Source organism: Tetrao urogallus (genome assembly GCF_951394365.1).
Source record: "Tetrao urogallus genome assembly, chromosome: 16".
NCBI lineage: Eukaryota > Metazoa > Chordata > Aves > Galliformes > Phasianidae > Tetrao > Tetrao urogallus.
Genome location: NC_136829.1, coordinates 6,522,094 through 6,547,245, shown reverse-complemented (window position 1 = coordinate 6,547,245; position 25,152 = coordinate 6,522,094). Strand labels below are relative to the sequence as shown.

The 25,152-nt window shown below is 38.0% G+C and overlaps 1 protein-coding gene across 1 annotated transcript in view; it reads left to right on the top strand.

The window, feature by feature from the left end:
• The window catches only part of SULF2 (sulfatase 2), a gene marked incomplete at its 3' end in the record, with an annotated part of 52,990 nt that overhangs the window by 12,028 nt on the left and 15,810 nt on the right, over positions 1 to 25,152 (top strand). The window contains exons 3-9 of the mRNA XM_079543552.1: positions 5,944 to 6,095; positions 8,552 to 8,721; positions 12,754 to 12,904; positions 14,564 to 14,739; positions 18,321 to 18,449; positions 19,399 to 19,455; positions 20,159 to 20,288. Of these exons, the coding sequence (XP_079399678.1) occupies positions 5,944 to 6,095; positions 8,552 to 8,721; positions 12,754 to 12,904; positions 14,564 to 14,739; positions 18,321 to 18,449; positions 19,399 to 19,455; positions 20,159 to 20,288 (965 nt within the window). The remainder of the gene's footprint in view (positions 1 to 5,943; positions 6,096 to 8,551; positions 8,722 to 12,753; positions 12,905 to 14,563; positions 14,740 to 18,320; positions 18,450 to 19,398; positions 19,456 to 20,158; positions 20,289 to 25,152) is intronic.

Genomic DNA, 25,152 nt, shown 5'->3' with positions numbered 1-25,152 from the left:
GTATTTGTTATGCACAGGGTGGGTATCTGTGTGTATGAGACGGGATGCATTTTAAGTGCTGTAAGAGGTGACTAGTCCTTTGGAAAAAAAAAAAAAATTGTTAGATTTCTTCTTTTTTTTTGTGAAACATAAAAAGTAGATGTACAGAAAGTATACTACTGTATAATCTAGATTTCTTCTGTTTTGGTGGATATCTTGTTGAAAGGAGTTCTGTGGTTATACTGAACCAGAGCTGGACTTTGAATTTGTAAGGCTTCATTATTTTTAACTGTGAACTCTTTTATTATTCTTCCAGTTACAATGCTAAGTGAAAGAAAACAGGCTTTGTTGAAATCTAGAAAGTACTTCTTCTTTCACAGCATATCCCAGTAGCTCCCTGGAACCTTGCAATCAATTGACAATATGATGAGGAGGAAAAATCTAACAGTTAGGATTCTCTGTGATCGTAATATATGGAAGGAAGGTGTGATAACTGATGGTGAGTCTTAAACAAAATGTCTCATTGTCTTCATGATTTTGGTATAGGGAAACATTTTGGAGATCTGAATGATCAGACAGCCACCAAGGAGCAAGCAGGCTGACTAGTGGTACTGCGCAGCACTCTGAGCCATGTGGCCAGCACTCTCTTCTCTTGCACTGCCCAGTGCAGGAAATGATGCTGTTGCAACACACTGACTCATCTTGTACTGAATTGTTATAAAAGACTGATGAGTTGAAGATTGTTACTTCTAGAGTTTTTCCTTCAACTTTCAGAGTGTATGTATGAGATAGCCGTTCAGAAAGGTATTTATGCTTTACAATTCTAGTTCTATTTGAACTTTTTAAGCTGTGCCATAGCCTTTAGTGAGAGGCACCTTTTGCCAAGTGACTCCATTGGGAATTTGCTCACCTGAGAAAGTAGAGAGATTTGGCTCATTGTTAGCATTCTTCCACTTGATTCCTTGTTGACCATTTCAAAATATTTGGCTTAAGCTCTTTTGTTTTATTTGGCTTCATCTGATCCTCTTCTGCCAATTCCTCTGATTCACTGCATAGATCTTGGCACTGGTCCTCAGCTGTGACTGTGGAATGTGCAAATTCAGGAAGAGGGACAAAGGTATCATAAAGATTATTCTGTGTTCACTTTGTCCTACTACCATGGTAGTTCCCCAGCACAATAAGAAAACCTGTAGGATATTCTGATTGCAATGGTTACCAGTCATTGTACAATGTTGTTCTTACAACTCTTACATTTAATGAATGAGTTTTGGGTCAGTTATTTTGATACCACACGAGAACTGAAGTTTCCAGAAAATCTCTCTTGTGGAACCAAATTTTATACTAAATTACAGAACTTTATTTCAGAACCTTGTATTACTTCTTCTGTAAATCCATTAATTCCACTGGGTGGATTCCATTATACATTTTCAGTTTGAGTATATTTGGCCATGATGTGAATGTAGAATTGAATTGACCTTTGGGCTTAATGCTCATTATTTGTACTTAGCCAGGGTGAGGACGTTTTCAAGTTTGCCTTCCTTTGATTGTCTTTCAGAGGACAAAAAGTACTAAAAGTAATTTTTGCTAGATAAACAGCAAAAGAATAAGATCAGAAAGACTTTTTTCCCCTCAAAAAACTCAGCTCAGCTGTAACTAATTGTTCAACTCTGAGTTAGGAAAGACTAGTGTCAGATACAGAAGTAGAAGACTTTTGAGGTGTGAAAAAAAATCCCTCTGTGTAACTGTAGGACTTGCAACTCAAAGCCTTGCTACCTGGAAAGCTGTCTGCTTAGCTGTATCAAAAGAACGATGATTTAAATGCTTCTTTGAAGTACTTAATACACAGCATTTGTGGTTAAAAGTAGAGGGTCAGTAGCTTTAAACAGGAATTTAACTTCACAGTCACAGTGGAAAGTGCAGTTTAATGATGTGCTGCCGAGTGCGTAGAGCTGAGTGCTGGGAAGGATGTGAAGGGAGGACTCCCAGAGGACAGATGGATGATAGAACTTCTGAGCTTATAGTTCAGGAATAACAAAAAAATTAATTTTACTTTTTCTTGGCTTGATGACTTATTGTGAGAGCAGGAATATTTACAAATATCTTCCTAAATTCTAAAATCCTGAAATCTCATTGATTTGACTTAAGATGGACCTGTTTACTCATGTAGTCTGTCACAGGATAATTTGGGTTGGAAGGGTACTTGGGAGATCTCCTGTCCACCCACCTCTCCAAAGCCTGCATCAGGCCATATTGCTGAGCACTTCTTTCAGCCCAGACCTGAAAAACACCCAGAATGAAAACTGGGCTGTCATTTTGAGCAACTTAGTTCAATTTCTGACCATTCTCTAAAGCTTTTCTTTCGATCCAGACTGAGCAGAAGACTGACTATGGTCAGTTAGATCTGAACAGCCAAATTAGGGAAACCAAATTAAAGACTAAAATCGTGTTTCTAATTCTGATCTTCTGGCAGTTCTGCAGTGCTGGATCTGTGACTTGCACTACGTTTTCATTGCTGCTATGGGAGCTGCAAAGTTCTGTTATATCCAGCTTACAGTGTTGGGTAGTCTGTATGGCATGAAAAGGATTGAGTGATTCCCCTGCACTGTTTTATTGATGCATTAAGAAGATGAATTATCTTAAAACTTGACATCAAACAGGAAATTTTGAATATCCTTTGTAGAGGCCCTTAAGTTCTATTGCGTATTTTGAAGCTAGAATCAGAAAAAGTAGCAGTGTGTTAGTGTGCTTGATTTTTTTTAAAAGAAAAGAAAGGTTGGGGAGGAGCAGGTGTGGAAACAAGCTTGCAGTTTGGTATAATGATATGTGGTAGAACTAGCCTGAATATTTTCAGTGAAGGTGACTGCTGTCCTTTGGAGCATATTTGAAACTGAGATGTCTGTTCCTTAGATAGGTGAGAGCTGCTTTTTAAGCAGGGAGCTGTGTGCCTAGCGTGTCTGCAATTGTGTTATGTTCAGAGCAGACCTTTGTGTTAACTGAGAGCAAAGGGCAAATTCTTACGTGCATGATTTTTTTTTTCTGTATAGGAAGAGGGTTTGTTTTTTTTTTTTTTAAAACTAAGAAACAAAACAACAACAACAAAAAAAAAAAAAAACAACAACAACAACAAAAAGCACTGAGGCCTCTTGTGAAAATTCCACTTTGTACCAAAGGGTTTTCCAGGTGCTTATCATTGAAGACTGAGACCCTGAGAAAAGAACTGGGAAAGATTAGGAACCCTGCGGAAGTGGTAACAGTGTACAAAGGACTCAATTCTTCTATATCCTGTTTTGTTTGGTCTTAGGAGAAAATAATGTTCTGTAGCATTTAAAGCAAAGGGAAATCACACTTTTGATGCATTTATTAAAAACAATCACTTGGTGTTTTTTAGTGATCCTTTCATAGGTTGGATATGGGAACATGGCTGAGCGTATCAAAACAGCAGTCCTTGAAAATGTTTGTTAAGGAAATCTTGGAGCAGCTTGGAATTGGATGTTCCAAAGGCATATGTGCTCTACTGAGCAGCTGTCTCTGGTGGTGAACTAATCCGATGAGGGGAAAAATGTGTTAGAAAGAATCTTTACAATCTAAAATGAAAATCTTTCATCAGCATCAGGAGTGCTTTTTGCAACCCAATATTTTGTAGTACAGAGAAGTGATGTTTTAACAGTTTTTGAATAACAGGCCTTTAAAAGGCTGAAAAGGAGGGAGGAGGGAAAAAAGAAGAAGAGGTGTAGTGGAACATTGGAAACAACAGAGAAAATTATTTAAAGCTCATTGACATCCATGAAACAGTATGAAGACATCCTGAATATACAATGCGGGGTATGCAGAAGGTGCTGGAAGGAACTTCTGTCAGACTTGCCTTTAAGGCCTCTGCAGAACAACAATGCAGTAATTCATTACAGAATGCCTCTTTCCTGAATTCTTCAGGCATAGGTTTTAGGAACTGAGGGGTTTCATTGAGCAGAAATGCCAAATTCATCTGTTGGAATATAATTGAATGATAATATATTGAATGGGAGATGAGAAGCTTTGGACTGCTTTATGTTCACCTGCTACTGTAGGTAGTAGTCAGTGTTTTCAGTCCTTATGTGTAGCAAGGATGAGAGAAGAAAATGTTCACCTGCATACATTAATTACCCACTATCACTATGAGTTGCCTTTCATTCTTTAAAAATTTGAAGTTGTTCATAAAGCAGAAACATTTGAAAAAATATATACTGTACAAACAGTTCCTGAGAAATGTGATAGTTTTTATCTGTAGTGGAGCAGATATAGCATCAAGATGTAGGTGAGGACAGTGAAACAGAGATTCTTTTCTGTGTCATGTTTATCAGTCACCCAGCCCTTCTGTAAGTGGCTGGCTTGTACATAGCTTGCTCTGAAAGTAATGCCTTCTCCTTATTTCCATAGGAATTGTAACAGATCCAAAGAGTGCAAAAGCACTTTGATAGAGCAAATTCTCAGTGACAAAACACAGTTTTTCATTATGGTCACCACCATTAGCTATTCATGTGGATGAGCTGATTGAGATACTCTTAATTTCATGGTGTGACAGCTGTGTGTGGCCATCTGGAACCTGGCTTGTCTTTCATAGCACTGTTGCCACTGCTGAAACACGCCGTCCTCCGCCTTGCTGTGCTCGTATCCGCTGTGAGCTGGATCTGATGTGTATTTGGTGCACAGTTGCTCCCTATAAATTGATTCCATTCTGTTCTATCATGTATTACAATCCTATGAATGTTTCCCGTTTTTATAGAAAAGAGAATTGTTATCTAGTAATAACATGGAGCTCTCTCATGTACTGTTGTGTAACATGATTTCTCACTAGATCTCTTGGACAGGTTCTGCCCCTACAAATAGCCACAGTTCCACTGACTGCAGTGAGGCTGGCCCTTCTTTCCTCACTGTCCATATGCACGCTGTGCATACACTCCTTGTACAGAAATACAAGAAGATGTGATATCAGATGTTGTGGCTGAAAGCTTAAAAAACACTTCAAGAATCAGGAGCTGAGGACTGTATGCTCAAAACTCCTAGATTTTGAGATAAGCTTTGTTCTAAGACTGAGATCCATGCAAGGTGCAGCAGCATTACTGCTTCTGAATTGAAAATATTTGTAATGTCAAGGAGAACAAGTGAAGGTCTTCATGCTGGTCTTTGTGATAGTGCTAACCTGTATTGCCAGAGCATTCAGAACTTCACGTGTGAGCTCTGACGTGAAAATTCAGATGTTGAATCACATTGCAATCTCCAGGCCAAGAGCAGAATTTTGCCTGTAAGCTGTAAAAACAAATAAAGCAACCAGAAGAGGGTTTGATTTGTCCTGCAGTGGCACAGTGATGATATATTGTAACATTCTTAACTGTTTTTTGGAGAATAATTTGTGTCTGTATGCTTGTGGTTTACAGAGCAAATCTAGCAATTACATAAGCTGGGAGGAGGGCTCAAGTGTCTGGATGACATTCTGTTAGAATCCTTGTGCTTAATCTGTACTTGTTCTGCAAAGCAAGGCTGCTGCTTCAGTTCTTCTATGCAGCAGTTTTAAAATTTGATTGTGTTTGTGGTTCTCGTGTCATCGTTCCTCCTAAGCCAGCCTCCTATTAGTGACTTCACTGCTTCTGACAGTTCTTAGGTGGAGACCTTGAGTGGGTGTAACCACAATGAAAAACGTAGCTAAATTGGGTGATTCAGAGCAGGGTGAGATAATGTGACAACCGGTGCTATTTTAAACATTCTCTGTACTGCTGGTAGCAGTCTCAAAATATCAGCCCGTAAAACAAATGTAACTGTGTTCCAGTGTGTGTCGTACGTATTCAGAATGCAAATCAAAAAGAAACAGAGACAAACTCATAACTCACTTTGAGGAAAATGTTCCAGTTTCAAAAGAGAATTGAAAGAATATGACTAAATAGAGTATCTTTGAGATGTTTCTTACTATACTTCTGCTTTCTCTACCCTTAGCTTTCTTTGGAAAGTACCTTAATGAATATAATGGTTCCTATGTGCCTCCTGGTTGGAAAGAATGGGTTGGATTACTTAAAAATTCCCGATTTTACAACTACACACTCTGTAGAAATGGAGTGAAGGAGAAACATGGATTTGACTACTCCAGGGTAGGTCTTACGGATTTATTTCGATTTCTTTAACGTTTGAATGTGACTGTGAGATAGCTGCAGTTTCAGTCTAATTAAAGAATTCCCATCATACTTGAAAGCTGCTCTGTGTAACATTAGCTACAATACAGAAGGCTCCATGTCTGGACTCTCTGTTATCTTCTGTTCAGTGAGGGTCATATTACTGAAAACATTGTTAACAGAAATAGAAACAAACAAAACATCCTGAGACTGCTGATGTGTATTATGAGCTGCAGATGTGAAAACGGATTTAAATGCTGCATGACAACTATTTCTCCTCTTTGTACTTTAATTATCTTGTGCTAAATCTGATTGCCATCTATTCCCCTGGTATAGAACTGATTTCAGCAGAGTTACACAAGCATAAATGAGATAAGAATCCAGTTCCCTCCAGCTAGACCCATCTTTTTATGTTAATTTAATTTACTTGTTTCACAGCTATAATATAATGGAGAATTCATAGAATCCTGCTGCTTTTTATGGTAATTCAGACTTTGCTGTCTAAGTGAATGGAAAAATGAACTGTTAAATGTATATCACCGTGTGTTGTTACAGGTGTGTATGTTCCTAATGTCCTTTCCAGGATATTATATATTCCATGGCCAAACTTACTAAAATGCCTGCAAATTATTACTACAGCTCAGTCACCTGTTTGCAGTCAGGAGAGGACCTATTTCAGCCAAAAGTGTGAACTTCCCAAAGGAACTGGCTTTGCTCAAATACAATTATAAATAAAATAATCAGTAAACTGCTGTAGTTCAAGTAGTGTGTAACTTCAAAAGCTAACTTAGCAGTGATACTGATTTTTAAGATGTATTTGCTTAGCAGGGATTCAGTTCACTTTCTTTTATTGAGCATAAATCCTGCCTCTGTTTTTTCATTTCAGTAATATGTTCACAGTTTTTTCTTTACAAGTTTGAAGTCTATATGATTTCCTCCCTCCCATCACCCATTTGTAATTTTTAATTGAATCTACATTGTACTGAAAGATAAAACTTGACAGGCTTCTAGTATTTCCCTTTCTATTACCAGCTGCTAAGGGTTACAGACAATTGATAGAATTATTTGTCTTTTATTTCCCTTCTGATCTATCAAGAATCAAAGTTAATCCTTGTAGCCATGCTACCAAACATGTGGTGGTGGAAATCAACCTTACATGAAACAATCTCAGGCAAGTGATGTCATAGGGCAGTGTTCCCTGTTTGTGTAACAAGAAGTCAATTTTACAGTTTTATTTTACATGCCAAGATCCTCGACTCAATTTTGTATATGTAACAATTTAAAATGTTTAGGTTTTCATTCTGTTCAGTTTTTCTGAGTTTGTTAACTGAAAGAACAGGTCTGAAAATATAAATATTTTTACAATCTTCGTATTTTTGCCTAATACTCAACATATTAAACAGTACATGGCAGTGTTAACACTGGGGTTCAAATGAACAAACACAAGCAGAAATACAAAATTGGTTCTCTGATCTTCCTACCATTTGTTTTGCTTGAAACCTACTTTTCCAGCAAATACCATGATAATGAGATTATATTTTGTCACTATCTACTTGACATAATTGATGTTAATTATGTGCCAGTTGAACTGAAAAAAATAACCGTTACTGATTCTGTCCTCCAAAGTAGCTGCTGAGCCCTTATCCTGTGAAAACCAAATCTTTGCAAATTCTTTCAGATTCTCCAACAGGAATTACTCTACTCCATTTTTTCTTTTTCTTCCAACTTTGTAAGTTCAATTTCTAGTCCTGTTTGCATTCACAGCATTTCCTACAGTACAGACTGTCTGCAATGCATATAGTTCCAGCGGGTGCCAGAAGATGTGTACACTTACTAGAAAATATATTATCCATATCTTACAAAGGGAGTTTTCTAAATTATCAGTGATTAATTTGATAGAGGTGTATCTCTATCAGATTGTCATTGTACCTGTAATATAGAATGACATTTTCAGTCCAATCACTCCAGCATCTTCTAGGTTTAGAGATTTCTGGTTCAGAGGTAGATGAAGGAAAATTGACATATATTTGCATTTGAAGAGCAAATTTGTGGTGTGAGGTTGGACTGCACACCTTCAAGAAAATTTCAACATCAAAAACCAAATAATTTAGCTTGTATTTTTCCTTTAATTTTTCATTTCTGTTTCATTAATACCTGGTCATTTTGTTTAGTATTGTGATCTTCACGGTGAGAAGAAAGAGTCCCATTTGAGCTTCTTCATTGTCCTTCATTTCTGTTGTTTTTCATTTTTCTAGACAGTGAAGAAAGAATTATTTGGTGTATGTGTTAATGTCTGCAATTTACCTCCTCCTCTTTCCCTTTCTGAGCTAAGTAGCTTCCTTTTTCCTGTTTTTTATGATGCCTTCCCTTCACATTCCACCCCAACATGAAATTATTTTTGAAATATCTCATTATACCTTTCCTTCTACTTGCAGGATTATCTCACTGATCTGATAACCAATGACAGTATTACCTTCTTCAGAATATCAAAGAAGATGTATCCTCACAGGCCTGTTTTGATGGTTATAAGCCATGCAGCTCCTCATGGCCCTGAAGATTCAGCCCCTCAATATTCACATCTCTTTCCTAATGCTTCACAACACATGTAAGGAAAAATAAAACCCTGATATTTCAGGTTCAGGAGTATAAATTTTGGGTGATTTTTTATTTTTTGGTTTTTTATTTTTTTTTTTTTTAATACTCTTGGCATAACTTTGTCAAAAACATACAGGAAGAGGTTTTGGAGATTTTTTGGGAAGGATCATTCATGTGGAATCCCTTGGACAGTATTTTGTAGCTATTACAAAAATCACAGAGTATGCATTAATTATTACTTCTATTTTTATATCAAAAGAGAGGCTGCCTGAGACTGGCAGTTTCTGAATGAGCTGGTATGTCCATAAATGATGCTGTACAGTGTTTTGAAAACAACTGAAGTCATCAAAACCAGTATTGTCTAGTTACCAAGTTAAAGTTTTAATAAGCTCCAATGCAGTATCATGGTGAGATAGTTCTTGTTCATAGCTATGGAGGCTTTCTGCATGTACAGCTCTGAAATTCTTCAGTATAGGATTTTTTCGTGCTGATAAATCAAATTATTCACCTCAGTTACCTTTTAGCATAACTGCAAAAAATCTGTATTTTTCTAATTCATGTCTTTGTGCCTTCACTGATGTTTGTCACTTGTAACTTTATTCCTGTTTTTTTTGTTGTTGTGGGGTTTTTTTTGTTTTTTTGTTTTTTTTTTCTTTTGAGGGGAATTCTGTTCTGTTTTGGATTTGTGAAGGAACTGGTAACTGATTGAAATAATCAGTTGGTAGCTAAAGCTGCTCAGGACTAATCCAAAGTCCAGAGAAATCCATTTGAGCCTTTTCACTTCATTTAAAATGGAGTCGAAGAGAAAAAACCTTTCCTTATTATCTAGCTGCAGTGGAACTTAGAATTGTATTTCTTAATTCTGTGCTGTACTAACAAAGACAGTTCTGAACCATTGGTGGGTCAGTGCAAAGGAATAGAAGGAAGGCCTGCAATTAAAAATATAAGCTACATCTATTTTTCATTTGTTTATGGTGTAACTTCATTTTTAGATAAACAAGGTTTATCTTTGTGATTATAAAATAGTTACATGAATCTATTTTTAATTGCAGGTGATTCTTCTTGCACTGACGACAATTATACTGGAAATATCATTTTTGTAGAAAAATATATGTATGATATATTTACATACATATATATATATATATATATATAAACACCAAAGCATAGAATGGTATATGTTTTCTGTGCAAAGAAACTGCCGATCTGATTTTAAGCACTTTTCATTTAATTATTTAAAAATGATCGAAGAGATCTTCATCAGCTTGGTTTTAAGATTAAATTCAGAAATGCAGAATGTGCATCATTCCCTCACTGTATACATAGATCAGTTCTCTTGTTTCCATTCTTCCTTCTGTTCCCACATCCCAAGGGAATCTCAGTGACAGATAATTCTGCCAGTGACAATGTATGCAGTTCTCACTGTTTTGTTGTCTTCTGGACCCAGCAGAGAAAGATCAGAACACTTTGTATGACTTGCCCTAAAGCAGTAACATGAACAAAGTCATTGCCCAGCCCTGAAACCAGAGGGCAATACACCACGTAGCATGGCTTCGTACCTCTGCTTGTGTCAGCACCTCTGAAGTCTGCATGTGGATCCTTAAGCTATAGCCACAGAGAGATGGTGCATCCAAAATGCAATGCTTATGCTGGGCACATTGCACTGTTTAGCATTGTTAAAATCCATGCTGCTAAATTTTTATATTGGCTTAGACTGACAATCAGTGTGTTCCTTTGCTTGAGATCCCCAGTACTTATTTCTGTTGCTAATTTATGCTGTTGTTCTCATGCTTCTATTGTTAGATATACTAGCTGGCATGAATATTGTACCCTACGCTGCAGTCACTGTCCTTTTTCTGTACAACTCCTGTTTGTGTGCATTTCTGGTCTGATGTGAAATTTAGCCTCGTCAATCAGCATTCAGCAAGCAAATCTGTAGGCTGCATGGCCAGTTCTCATTTTTTACTGCTTGTACTGAGGGCTGCAGAGAATGCCACAGTTTGGCAGTTTGACAGCGATCAGAAATGTTATCTCTATAGAGGTTACACTTTACCACCCATCTTTTCCAAGGTCAAATGCAATCAGGCTTGGATTTATCATCTGAGTACACTTGAAGAGGTTATCTTAACCAACTTCTAGGAATGTTACGTTTGTGTATTTTTCCTACAAGACAGACAAATCTGTTAAGTGTAAGAGAGTTACGTTTGTAGTAATCAAAGAAAATCATGGGCTTTGGTTGGATTAAACAGCGGGAGGTTTCCAATCAGCCAGGAAATCACAAAGTAAGCTGAAAAGGAGTGTGCCAAGCATTTTTGATTCATTCTGGGCATCACATAGCAACAGTTTCCATAACTGTCAGCATTTTCAAAGGAGCAATGTCATTATTTCAGCCACAATAACATTCTGAAATTCAAGAGGCTATTAACAATACACAGAGAATAAACACCAGCCCTTTCCTCCCTATATGAAGAAGCTTCCATTTGCCACCTACGCACATTTTTCAGATAGCATCTAACAAAGGCTTTCTGCATAGAACATTTCACTGTCGGATTATTAATTTCATATTTATGTAAAAACTTAAGATTACCTGTCATATGCAAAGATACATTAGAAACACTAACTTCAAGGAGAAGTTTCAGCTTATGTTGCTGTTGTTTATCTTAATAACTTACCCTGCTGCTCTGCTGCATACACAAAAACGACAGTGTAAGTATTTGCCAAGCAGGAGCTGAGTTTGTCAGGAAATTGTGTTTGGGAAGAAGAAAGTAGCTGAGTATCTGCTATTTTTTTCCTGTATTACTGTGTCACCTTCTTAGGTTGCACTTTCGCATAGAGTGAGTTTATTGTTTTGATTGAAAAAGAGAGACTCAGCAAATCATTTAGGAAAAGTAATTTCTAATATTTTAAACTCTACCTGAGATGTGTGTGAACCAGGACATGAAGAAACTAACAGATGTGGTTCTTAGTCTTAAACAGTAAAAAAAAGCTTTTAAGGGATATTTATGGTAGATAAAAATAGTATTTATTGTAAATATAAGCTACAAATATAACTTTGAAGCAAGTTGGTGATACAGAGTCGACACCATGATAATGATGTACCAAAGTAAGTCTCTTATTTAGATTTGGCTTATGTAGAATGATACAATTATGCAGGAAAGAGCAATTTCTGAAACAGCTAACTACGTGAGATAATGGACTATCAGTGCTATTTCTCCTCATCACTTTGGTGGTTACAAGATTATGAGTATTTGGAGGGGCTGTGAGATTCCAGGAGGATATTGATTCCAGCTCTTGGGATTTTGACAGGAAGTTGAATTAATCTGGTTTTATTTTGAACTCACTGGAATTTGAAAGTTTCTTATGATTGCAAATGACTTAGTGGCTTGAAAGTATTGACAAAATACAGTCCTATTTCCCCTCACTCCTGCTTTTTTTGGCAGGTCTTTAAAATCTGGCTATATATCCACTTCTGCTTGCCATGAGCTCACATGCAGTTTGATACCACCAGGTAGGGTGCCTCTGCTGCTCTGGGTACATGAGTGCTGAAGTCTGAAAGTAGCCAGTCATGTTAAATTGAAAAAAGCTGATGTAAAAAAACATACTGGAAGCTTCTCAACATGTTCTATAGTTATTGTTAAACAGCTTGCACTGTGCTAATGTGGGCAGAATGAAAGCAAAGTGATTAATTACATGAGTAGAAAATAAGCAGTAGTACATGCTTTTTGACCTGATAACATGTCCTAATACATCCCAGTTGTGAAGTTAGACTTCCGAGGGTGGTGTCTTGGCCTTGAAAAGTATCTGTGTTAGTCTGATGACACTGCAGAAACAATGTTTACTCTTTCAATAGGTATTATTCCCCACGGAGTTTTCTCCTATCTCCTATTAGAACATAAAGAACGAAACTCCTGAACTCAATATTTTCTTGTGTACCTCAGAGAGTAAGTCCTGTAGTATTGATGAAATAGTAGCTATTGTTACACATTATGTGTGTTTTTTTTCTGCACTGCTAAAATAGTCTACTTTTCTCTTTGCTTCTCAGCACTCCTAGCTATAACTATGCTCCAAACCCAGACAAGCACTGGATAATGAGGTACACGGGTCCCATGAAGCCCATACACATGGAGTTCACTAACATGTTACAGAGAAAGCGCCTTCAAACACTCATGTCTGTGGATGATTCTATGGAGATGGTAAGATTAACCATCACTTTTCAGGTCAATATGGGTTTGTTTCTTGAGTTAAGCTTCAAGCTGTGATGCATATGTAGATAAGAGAAAAAGGACTTTTCAGTTTTAAATAGCTGGGTGTTCCAAATCAGCTAATTTGTTGCTGTAGACACATTACTGAAAACAAAATGTTAATCTAAACTTTAAAAATATATGTTCTAATAGTGCAAAGCCATCCTACAGCCTGTTGAAGATGTATATGTGACAGTGGACCTATTTTGGTGCTGTAACACAGGGTTTCTGGGAGAACTCAGAAAATTAAAACAGGTTAAAAAAGGAACAATCCCATGATAAATCACACCTAGGATGTTAAATGCTAAAAGAAAATAAGAATATAGGTAGATTTCTATTTTCTTTTAAATCTGCTTTATATAACAGTGGGAACTTTGAACTGATATATCTGAATTAGCTAATAGCTACTGTGAGAAAGAGTGGGTTTGTTTCCGGTTGTAAGAAGGCAGATTTAAAGGTGTTGCAATTTTCTGCTTATCTCTTGGCATTCTTTATCAAAATGGTAGAGCATAAAATAAAAGTCCTGGAAGGCGAAGATGAGGTTACCTGGATGCCATTGCATGAACTTGTTAGTAATGACTTATAATTTCTGATTCAGGCAAGTGTGATCTCTACTCCAGATTAATGAACATGCTTAGATACATCAGATATCAGTATTAGAGATTATCTATTTTACTGTAAAATGGTTTGACTTTGGATTCATTTCATATGCATATTTACTGCAGGAAAAATTGGTTGGGTTGTTTGTAGTTGTAATCCCCAAATTGGTCTGATCTTTTCATCTGAATTGTATCTAACAGTCTTTCAGTATTAAAGAAAGTGAAAACAGCAGCAACAACAGGAAAGTAACAAAAAAGAGTGGGTTTTTTTCAGTTCTGTTTTGTCTTGAAATGTGTAAGACATGACTTAATGCTTCACCATTCTAGGACCTTGGCAAGTGAAAATAGTACATAAAAATTGATCTGTGGTGCTCATGTTGGTGTACTTCATGTGAAGATTCTCATATAAATCTATAGGAGCAACCACAAATAGAAAATTAAGAGAACATGCTATGTTAGTTCTCTAGTGAAACGGAGTGGTGTTTATCTGGAAGAGATTTTGCAGATATTCTACATAATGAGAACTCATTTGTCTGAAGGCAAGATTGTGAAGTGTTGCTTAAAGAAGTGTGAGATGCAAAATGCTGTCATTTTATTAGAATTGCTTGCTGACAGGAAAAGATAAAGGTGGAGAGAGAATTTCAGAAATGCTCATCACCTTGAAACTCTCATCTCTGTTATCAAAATAACATCAAATACAAAAATGTACTTAATGCTGTTTTGACAGTTCTCATGCAAAATGCTGAACCCAAGCATTTTTGAAGCTATGAGATGTTAACGTGTTTACCTAAAAACAGAAAATGGGGATTTGCCTTGTAATATATAGCTGCAGTATTCAATCAGTACATTTTTTGTAGTTATAAGCTATTTGGAATAGATCAGTGTGATAAGTCAGTGACATCCAGGGTTGCTGTTATTTGTAGATTACACATAGACTGAAAATTATCTCCCATATCTCTATATAGTACATCTCAGTGAAACAAATACTGTGGGTTTTTTGCTTTTTTTTCAGATTTACAACACACTGGTTGAAACTGGTGAACTGGACAATACATATATAATATACACAGCAGATCATGGTTATCATATTGGTCAGTTTGGGCTGGTGAAGGGAAAATCGATGCCGTATGAGTTTGATATCAGAGTTCCTTTCTACGTCCGAGGGCCAAATGTGGAGGCTGGGTCCTTGTAAGTTCTTCTCTATTGTGTGTGCATGTGTATATGTAGCTACCAGAAAAATTCTTTGTGCATATCTCTGGTCATACTGACCTGGCATACAAGTGGAGGCACAAAATTCTGCATGTTCTGACTGACTTCCTGCTCATCTGTGGCAGCAGAATAAGTCTGTCTTAGCAAGCAGAATTGAGAGCACGTGCTGGTATAACAGGATCAAGCAGTTTTTACAGTTACCTTTTTGGTTGCATAGGTGTGCAGCACAAGGCTTTTGTGGCTGTAGTTGAAAAAGCCACTTGGAATTGGGTCTGTTGTAGAAAACATTTGTGAGTCTTCTTTTGAGGAATGCAAGTGTTACACACATCTGTAATATTTTCAAGGTGAAACATGTATGGCATAACGTTCACTGCTACAGTAAATTATTGTTGCCAGACATTAATTAAATCTCCTACTGAAGTCATTTGTTTCAACTTATGAAGAAGAATGTATGTAATAGTTTATCCACAATTATCATCCACAGACTCCCTCTGGTTCATCCTTTGAGATTACATGGTTAGTGTTGTTTGTCAGATTCACACAAGCATGCCGAATATGACTGTTAATTAAATTGGTAGCTTTGATCAGCTAAGAAATTATGTAAATACACTTTCTAAGCAATTATTTCAATAGCAAATATTTGCACTTAAGTAATGATTTTGGACAGAGTGCCATAATTTGCTGCCTTTTATTTATATAAATGTGCATGTTTTAGCATAATTAACACACACAGTCTTCCACACACCGTTTTTTCATTACAGCAGAGGAATGTGTTCCAACCCATCATCCAGTAGCAAATAGTTACGAATAAACCTTGTTCCGTTTACTAGTTAAATTCACTGATTCAAATTATGAGTAGGGACAAAAATGTTAGATTCTGTAGATGTTGCAGTGTGTATATGTGCTTCCTGACAGTAGTTCTGCATGTGAAATAAGCAGTTCTCGTAGTTAAACTGACTGTTAAGCGTGACTTCATTTTTAGCACCAAGTGTTCAACTGCTGATTTCAGTTGAAGTTGTGAAGTACTGAAAATCTTCAGGGTTTTTATTATTTGTTTGGTATTGTATTCTTATGTTTTTTCCCTCCCCTCCGTTTAAGTTTACAGAACAACTTTGTGAAGCACAGAAGAATGTGAGTGAATAACGTTACTGGGGAAAGAGGAGGGAGTGCATTTTGTAGAGAAATAGGAGGTTGATCTAATGGAAGGTGACATAAGGGAGAACTCATGAGTTCGAGAGGAGAGTAAGGAGAATTTAGAACAGAGAAGACTAGGAAGAGAAAAAGACACAGGCAGGGGAGTGGGAGTGTTCTGAAGTACAAAGATCTGGGTGGCCAGTGAGTGCATCCAACACTTCGTGACTGATTCCTGCCCTAATCCACTACTCTGCCAAAAATAATGCTATAAAATTCTGTAAATTGGATAAGAAACAGGTAAGGTTGAATCTTGTGAAAGTCTTGGTGTACTGGGATGACTTTCAGTAACGTTAAATGGTAAGAAGAGTTGCACTGTCAAAGCTGCCTCATGGTTCCAAATTGGGTGAGGGGCTGCCTGCACAACACACTGGATTGTAGGGTAGTGGAATAAAACATACTCCTCCAGCCCTGAAGATTTGTCTGCAGCAGCAGAGACTTTCCAGAGAACTGGATTAGCCTTTTGCAAACTTGCTTTATTTCCCATCAACTGCAGGTTTTGGTCTCAATAAAGCAGTAATGCTAGTATGGCCAAAGTGGAGTAAGCTGTAACCTGCAGTGCTTGGGGCCAGCCAGTGCTTGACTGCACTGGTCCAAAGATCTTCACACCTGGACTCATAAAACCTGTAAAATCTTCCCACTGAATTTTGTTTCTGAGTGACCTGTAAGGATGAAAATATATTTATTTTAGAATCTGAAGAGTTAGTCTGATAGAGTCTGGCAAAGCAGAGCCCCTCACTGTACAACAAATGGGAAGAAAAGGATAAAATACCTTGGAGGGGAAAATATATCAGATAATAAATTGATCTTCCTTTACAGCCTGATTTTCTTTGAATTTTACAGCCTCAATCATTCGTGTTTTCTGTGGACTTTCTTTTCCCTGCAGAGTAATTGCCATGACTCCCTTTTGATACCAACGAAGATTTAATAGCATTCACTGTTGCAAGTCATTACTAAGTTCTCATTTGTATTACCAAATATGCTACACCACAATTATTAGTAATTAAAATCAAATTAGGTACATCAATTTAATTCATCATCTTGTCAGTGCCTGTTTGCTTGCTTGTTCAAAAATGCAGTAATTTTTAAATGGTGTCTCATTAATTAGTGTGAGTTTAGCAGCTTTCTTCTGTCTTGTACTTTCAGCTAAAATTTTGCACTGACATACATGTGTAGCAATCCATCTGGTCCCAGTCCTTCTTTTGTGCCTGTGGTTCATAGCACGGTCATTCTTTATGTTCAGTGCTGTAGGAGATTGTCTCTATAGCAATATGTTCACCTTCTCTTTTTTCCAGTTTTCAAAAATTCCCTGCCAGCCTGTGTATTTGTTTTTAAAGAAATAGTATGCAGCTGATAAACCATGTATAATGTTGTGAATAAAACAGCTTCTGCACAGAGGTATTTGAAATAAGCTTTTAAGGTGCAACATAGACCTTGAGCTCTTCAGCAGAACACAACCTGTAATAAAAGCAGGTTGCATGATAGAACGCTGGTCTGTACAGCTAGATGCTGTGACCCATGAACACACTCATATTTGGCTGTGGCATTTGAAGGGATTTGGAGATGGGAGCTGTCTGTACTGGTCCAGAGTTGATGCCAATATTGGAACTGAATTTTGAGTGAGTTTAGGTTCAAACAATGCCCTGTTAACTGTGGTAGCTGAGAAGCATGTGCCACTGCTTTGCTAAAAAACAGGGCATGGAAATACGTTGAAATTTGGGGAGTCTGTGTTTGCAGACAGGATTCACAGGATAGCTGTGAGTCTGGGGAGGCTATACTATAAAACAACGTCTTTAACTTAAATGTTCTCTTTTTTATGCTTGGTCCATAATTGCTTTCCCACTTTGTCACAGACACCATATTAGCAGCAACTTTCAGTTATTTGTTGTACTATCTGGCAATGTGTTTCTCCTCATGTTCTTATCAGAACATGCTTACTGTGATATGAGCTACAGTACTTACTTCCATGCCATTTTTGAAACAGATAAAGCATGTGTTAACTGCCAGATTTATTTTTTAATCAAGTAATCAGCATATTTGGCAGACTCTTTGATGCTGTAAAACAATGGTATCCAAAGCTCTCTCATGTTCTGAACAACTTTTGAACCTCTTTTGCAATAATTAACTGTGCCGTATGAACAACTTTACATTCTCAAAAATGCTCTGTGCTAAAGTTTTAAATCTTAGTATTAATCCCTTTTGAGGTTGCACAACTTATCTCTGTCTTGCATATTAATTCCTTACATGGAATTTCATAGCATTTGCATCACAAAATAAGCTTTTCTAGATCCATGGTCTGTGTGGAAGAGCTGTAGTTGCTTGGTGTCATTGCACATACTTTAAATCATGTTCCTATACATGTTTTACAGGAATCCTCACATTGTGTTGAATATTGATCTCGCACCTACGATTCTGGATATTGCTGGATTGGATATTCCATCTGATATGGATGGTAAATCTATTCTAAAACTTCTGGATTCTGAGAGACCAGTGAATAGGTAAGAGAAGAAAACGTGCATGTAAAAATGTATGTGCTTGCATGGAAATTAGAAGAATTATTCATCAACATGCAGTGTATTTGAAGGAAAACTAGTAAAACTACTATCTGTGAGTGCAGTATTCGTAGGAAAATCTAAAGATATTTGATGTTACACTTCTGACAGTTCTCATTTTGACAGATTCTGTCAAATTTGCTGTATGGCACATGTGGCATCTGGATGTAGTAAAAGTAAGTGTTAGCAGTGAGTGGGCCACTCAATGTCTTCACTTATTTGAATCATAGATTTAAAGTATTTCTGTGGCATCATTTGTAGCAGAGCCTTTCATTTTGAGTAAACTGTAGAGAATTGAGTTGAAAAGGTTGGTTGCGTATCAGACTGCAAGGGCAGGCCAGCATTCAGAATTACATATTTGAGTCCTTCCAGCAGTACTTTCATTGGTAAAAGAGAAGGGAAGAGAGAATCGGATTGGATGGCTGCTAGAGAAAATCAGCAGCAGTATGAAAGAAAAAGGAAAAAAGGAGATTTGCTTTTGTAAGTAGTGGGATGGAGACGGGGAAGGGGGAGAAGGAGCCAGCTGCTTTAGAATAGGATACTTTGAGGGTGGTTAAGAGTCCAAACTGGGTTCAGGAAATCCTGACTTAATTTGGAATCCTTTGTGATCAAGGACAATTCGGTTAATCCCCTGTGCCTTAAAAGTGCTTACATTTAAATAGGTGTACTCTGTGAATCTGTTGTGGATTTTGTCCCTGTGAGAACAAATCTGTGCTGTGTTTGTTCATGATTTGCACTGGAGAGGCATATGTGCCTGCTTCATAAAGCTGCATGTCCCCTGAGAGGTTATTGTGCTTCTCCTCTGAATTGGGGGTGGGAGAGGAAACTGGGACATGATTTGATCACTGTTCTTTGTGGAAATAAATTGTTTCTTTCTCTCCTCATCTCCTACCAGGTTCCATTTAAAGAAGAAGATGAAAGTGTGGAGAGACTCATTTCTAGTGGAGAGAGGGTAAGGAAAGTGTTAATCACAAAGCTCAATCTTTTTAAATAGAAGGATACTGAGTAGCCAGAGCCAAAGCAGCACTCTACTGCAGACCTAAAGCCATTATCTCTGCCAGCAGGAACAGGGCTGCATACACTTAATGGTAGTGATTGTGTGCTAGGAGGGGATGTATGGCCTTTGCCTACAGCCTGCATAAATATGCTATGGAGTGGGGGGAGAGGAGGTTTAGTTGGACTGGGAGATGGGAAGACATCTCATTTTCCTAACTGCTACTCCCCCCACCCTCCTCCTTAAATCATGGAAGTAAGAATAATCTTCTGTCTCTCCGTGTTCGTCTGCTGGCCATTCCCTCTGTGCTCTGCCTTTATAAGTAACATTTGGCATGAAGGTTTTGCAAAGTGCAGCCATGCAGTAGTGAGGAGGATATGATGGACTGTTGTTATTGCCTTGTCAGTCGGATGTGCAACACAGTGTCCCAGTTCTGTGTGGTTTTGTACGCTCCCTGAGGATGACATAAATAATGAGTGTGTTATGAGAGATGATGATAAGGACTAGTTTCTAGTGAGCTATTAAGTTTTGGCCACTAGCAATGCTTGGGTTCTGGCAGATAGGGTACTTCTCTTGGCCTTTTTTCAGTAAACTGTATGCATATCTTAGAGTTAATGCAAAAATAGTTGTGTTTTTTGTTGGTTTTTTTTTTTCCCTCCAGTAAACTGCTGCATAAGAGGGAAAATGAGAAGGTAGATGCCCAAGAAGAAAACTTTCTACCCAAATACCAGCGTGTGAAAGACCTTTGTCAGAGAGCTGAGTATCAAACAGCTTGTGAACAGCTTGGCCAGGTAGGACAAGTGGCTGAAAGTAAGGACCTGGAGATGGGCGGAGCTTAGTATCTTCAGTGTGACATTGCCATTCACCTTGCTGCCAATGTCAGCTTATAAATCGAATTGTTCATTTTGTGGCCTTTGCTCAAAACCATATTGCAGCACTTACGAGATTGGCAGTCAGGAAATTGCTGATTCAAGTGCCTCTCTATTGATTCCTGACTACTGCTAAGAGAACTGTCTCAGCTGTTTTAACATTATATTCCCCAAATAGAATGTGGTTGGGATTCATTAGCGATGAGAATCTATGAGGGCTGCTCCACGAATAATACCTCCTACTTTATTATGTTGGCCTATGTCATCAGAGACAGACAGTGCTATGGCAGTAGATGTAGAACCAGTATTCTGTTCTGTTTTGTTGCTGCAAGACAGATGGCAGCAGAGGGACAGTCTGACAAAATGACATCTGATGGAGTGAGTGATGGTAAGGTGTGTCATTAAAAATGGCACCCATTGGCATTCATCAATTCTTGCTGAATGTTAGTGGAGACAGAACATGGCTGTGAGCAGAGTGAAGCTGTGGGTGGTGCATTTCAGCAGTGGTCACAGTGACAGCAGTCACCTCTGCTGGTGCAGATTTGTATGAGCACTGCATGCAAGCTTTTGTCCATTGCTAATGATAATGCATAGCTAGTGGTGGGGTGACTGTGTTGAAAAATATAGTAGTGTTTTGTAGCTGAGGATTTGCTCTACCAAATAGTGTTGTTGTGCTCTTTGTATCTGTTGTAATTTCTATGGAAATAAACAGGAGGAATTACTTTTGGAGTGACCTGTGTACAATGAACCTAACAAATTGGCCTCTTCCAAAGCTCCCTTTGCTTTGAATTTTTAAATTAACTCATTTTATTAGTTGGAATTACATGTAATAACAAAAAGCTAACATTCTGTGCACTCAATATATTCTCACTGTTAATGAAAATATATATATTGTGAAAGCACGCATGCTAGTAGTCTGTGTATATATGGGCACAAAACTGGCTGTTTGTGTAATTTCTTTTACACAACTTTTGTAGTCATACATTAAAATATATATTTTCGCTTTGCATCCTGGTTACGTAAAAGAGAATTTAGGAAAAGTAGTATCAGTACACGACCTCAGCCTGGGAAGTTTTGCAGCCTCACCAGAGAGCTGCAAAGGTACAGCAGAGCTGTCTCCAGCAACTCCACTTCTGTGAAAATTCCTGCACTCTTAGGTTAATTCTCATAATCTCGAAAACAGTGACATTTTCTCAGTGCCATTGCTTTGTCATCCAGGTACCAGTCAGAATAGCTCCTACCAAGGACCATAAGCACATCCTGCCTGTGGACTTGAGGACAAAGGGATGAGAGTAGGTGGGACAACATGCTGATAGTGTGTGAGCTATTAGACTGGCATTGCCTCCTTTCCTTGCAGCTCAGAGGGCTGTCAGAGTAACTCTGTGGAATATTACCATTCTTGCAGACATGAGCTGAATGTCTCAGTGAAACAGTTTGTCAGCAATATGCTATTTAGGTGACACTAGTTCAGTTTCTGCTGTTGGAGGGCCAACTTCCTCCTTCTGGCTTTGCAGATCATGTAGTTCAGTGCACCAGTATAGTGAGTCCATTGTTCTTTAAGTGTTTGGATTCAATCTGTATCCACGAGCATTCTTCAGCAGTACTGTTTCTCCTAAGATTTCTTTGTCAGATTTAGGAGACCAGGTGTCACAATGGCCTGTTTTTGGTAAAGTCCTGAATGTAAAGAAGTACTTTGGTATTGTAGTTTGTTGTCATCAAACAGCTTGAGCTGAAATTGTAGGTGGCTGAGAGCAAACTTTTTTTTTTTTTTTTTGACTTGCCAACATTTGAGAAACTTAGGGGAGAGGTCTTTGTTTCTGCTACAGTGTCATCTCATGAGCTGCTTGGGGGAAATTCGGCTCTTCCTTTTCCATCAGTATTTTCCCTTTGAGAGATGTTTCAACTTGCTTTTGTCTTCATCTTCTCAATTATTTTGAACATTATTGTAAAAACAGTGTGGAAGAGAGATTTCTAAGTCCATGTTGTCACTGAGACCATCTCTATGAATAAGAATTAAGCTACAGTCAGGCTTTCTTACTGTAATTATCACTTGTCTCAGTTATGAAAAAAAAAATAAGAGGACCATGTATTGTCTGCACTCATTCACGGCTTATGTTTTCTTCTATGGGTAATGAAATAACTTTGGTATCGCCAATCACCAATAGATTCCAAAGTGAAGGTGTGTTAATGAGAGATGTGTGTGCTGCATCTTCACTGTCAGGAGGCAGAGAGGAGAATTGTTTTGAACAGTTCAGTCAGACATAATTGGAAGTGATAGGATGAAATTGAGCAAAAAAGATATTTAAGTTGGACATCAGGAAAAATTGCCTAACAATCAAGTCAATTAGGGTCTGGGAAGGGCTCTCAAGGGAGTCTCAATCCATCTAACCACAGCATATGTCCCAGTACTGTGTCTAGACAGCAGAAATAGCAGCAGATGAATATACTTATTTGAGGGTAAATTGCCCTAAATATAAGCGCACCCAAAAATTTTCAGAGTAATAAGAGTAACTTCTCAACTGACAGATGTTTGTTGTCTGTTTGCTGGTGCCTTTCACAGCTCTGCATAGTAAGTAGAGTGAGCACAAATGAGTAACATGCCACGGTCTTGGCTGAGTTTATGATACATACAGTGGTTGTATTACAAATGCCTCCTGATCCTATAGGATACTCACTGTTATGCAATTAACAGTATACAGAATGTTCCATACAAGAAGTAGATTTTCATATCCAGATGAAGAGATAGCTGGGTCAGAATGTGGTGCGAGCTTGGTGGGATTCTTCCTCTTGACTCAAACAAGTTTTGGGGGTCTGCGCAGTCTGTGCACTGAGAATTCTGAGCACAGAGAATCTGAAGTGCAAGTAGGAGATGAAACAAAGACTCAAGAGGGGATGAGTGATAAGGGACAAGGACAGAGAGGTAAGGAAAGCTTTGAACGTGAGATGGAGAATTTGAAATTGCCCTTTGTGAGCATGAAAGCTTGTGAATGCAGTTCTGTCTCCCCAAAAACGCTCTTCCTTCACAAATCTCTGTGACCCTCCTTGACCTATAATCGTTTTGGTAAGAGAGCACCAGGATTACGAAGACGAGGTATTCACACTGTTTAAAACCTTGTTTCAAAGTCCATTATGGGGGATTTTTTTTTTTTCTGGCAACACTAATGTATGTAAATTCTTCTGAGTGCAATGGGAATCAGCCTGTTGCCATGTTTTCTTTTTCAGTTAGTAGAGTTTGGGCTGTGTTAGTTGTTTGCATCCAACAAAGGGGACTGTAGGCTCAGATGAAAGAGCAGCTCAGCATTTATATTCAAGGATTTAAAAGAGATGAGTTCTTTCTTCCCACATGAAATAAAAAACGTTTATCCTGGTACCTAATGGCTTCCACACAAATTCTTTCTCTTCACTGTAGTTCGGCCTTTCATTCTAAACTGACTGGTAAGTGGAAGCTGACCCACTTTTATCTGGCAGCCTGCATTAATGTGCTTTGTGGAAGCCAATTACGATACCAGCGTTGCTCTGCAGAGTATTCCCAGCAACTCCACAGTATCACAACAACAGCTGCACAAAATCCCTCTAAATCATGTGCTGCCTTTGTGCACGTTTGCTAAACCTGCCGTACCTGCGGCACTGCTGAGCATGAGTTTGTCTGTAGCAGGATGTCATGTAGTACAATAACAGTGCTAATTCTGCGAGGAAAATTAGTTGTCTGGATTTACATTATTTCCTTTTCAAATCCTTTTTTTTTTTCCTTTCCCAAAATTCTATTTGTGTTTGTGTTTGATTAAAAAATAGGATTTTTCTTTACATAGCATTAAAAATCTTACTTTATGTGACAGTGTTCTTCAGGAGAAAATTCAAAGTATGCAAATTAGCACTTGGTTTCCTGCTTTATTCTGCAAATGAGAGGTCTGTTATGTAGGCTTCCTCTGATTGCTTTGTTCTGTACCAGGGTCATGAAAAAATGTTCTTTTCCTAAGTGATGTGCAGATGTCTTAAATGGTGGCACTTACTCTGCTGTTTCCCCCAGTTCTCTGACAAAGCGTGGAACAGCAGCAGCGCAAACTGTTGTGATCAATATGTGCCTTCCTACAGCAGTTCATAAAGTGGTGCCATAATTATAATTAGATTACCTGTTCTCTTTGTCCTGAGGTCCCCATAGCTTGAACTGAACTTTAGTCAAACTAGAAAACTAAGTCCGGTTTTATAAGGAATTTCTTTAAAATCCAGGAAGGTTTTTGACCTGTCTCTAGTTTCTCTCTTTTGTAGCTCGCAGGAATGTCCTGAGGTTACTAAAGAACTTTGGTTCTGTTGATAACAGTGAATCATATCAAGCCAGCTAGAATGCTGATAGTTTTCATGGCTCGTTGGGTGGATCCTCAGAGTTCCTGAATTCCAGCATGAGTTGCACATGCTCAGCAACTTTCACCATCTGTTTCTTAATCTGTGATTACAACAAGAAATGACTTGTTGATAACTTCATACATTAAAAATTTTATCAACCCTCCAACTGATAACATTAGGAGGCAACTAGCTATGGAAATGAACATCATGATTTATTAAGGGATGTTATTCAAGGATTGTATTCCTTATCATGAGGTAACAAAACTGTTTTCCTCCTCTAGCTAGAAGTGGCCTATTCTGATCTCCAGAGGCTATTTTACTTACGGGTTTCTTTGCTTCATGTTGCTGTACAGGTCCAAGTGATTTGCATCTCTTGTTAACTGAGACTGTTAAAGCCCCTGTCATTGTATTATTGGATGGTGCAAGAAGCTTGCCAAAATCAATA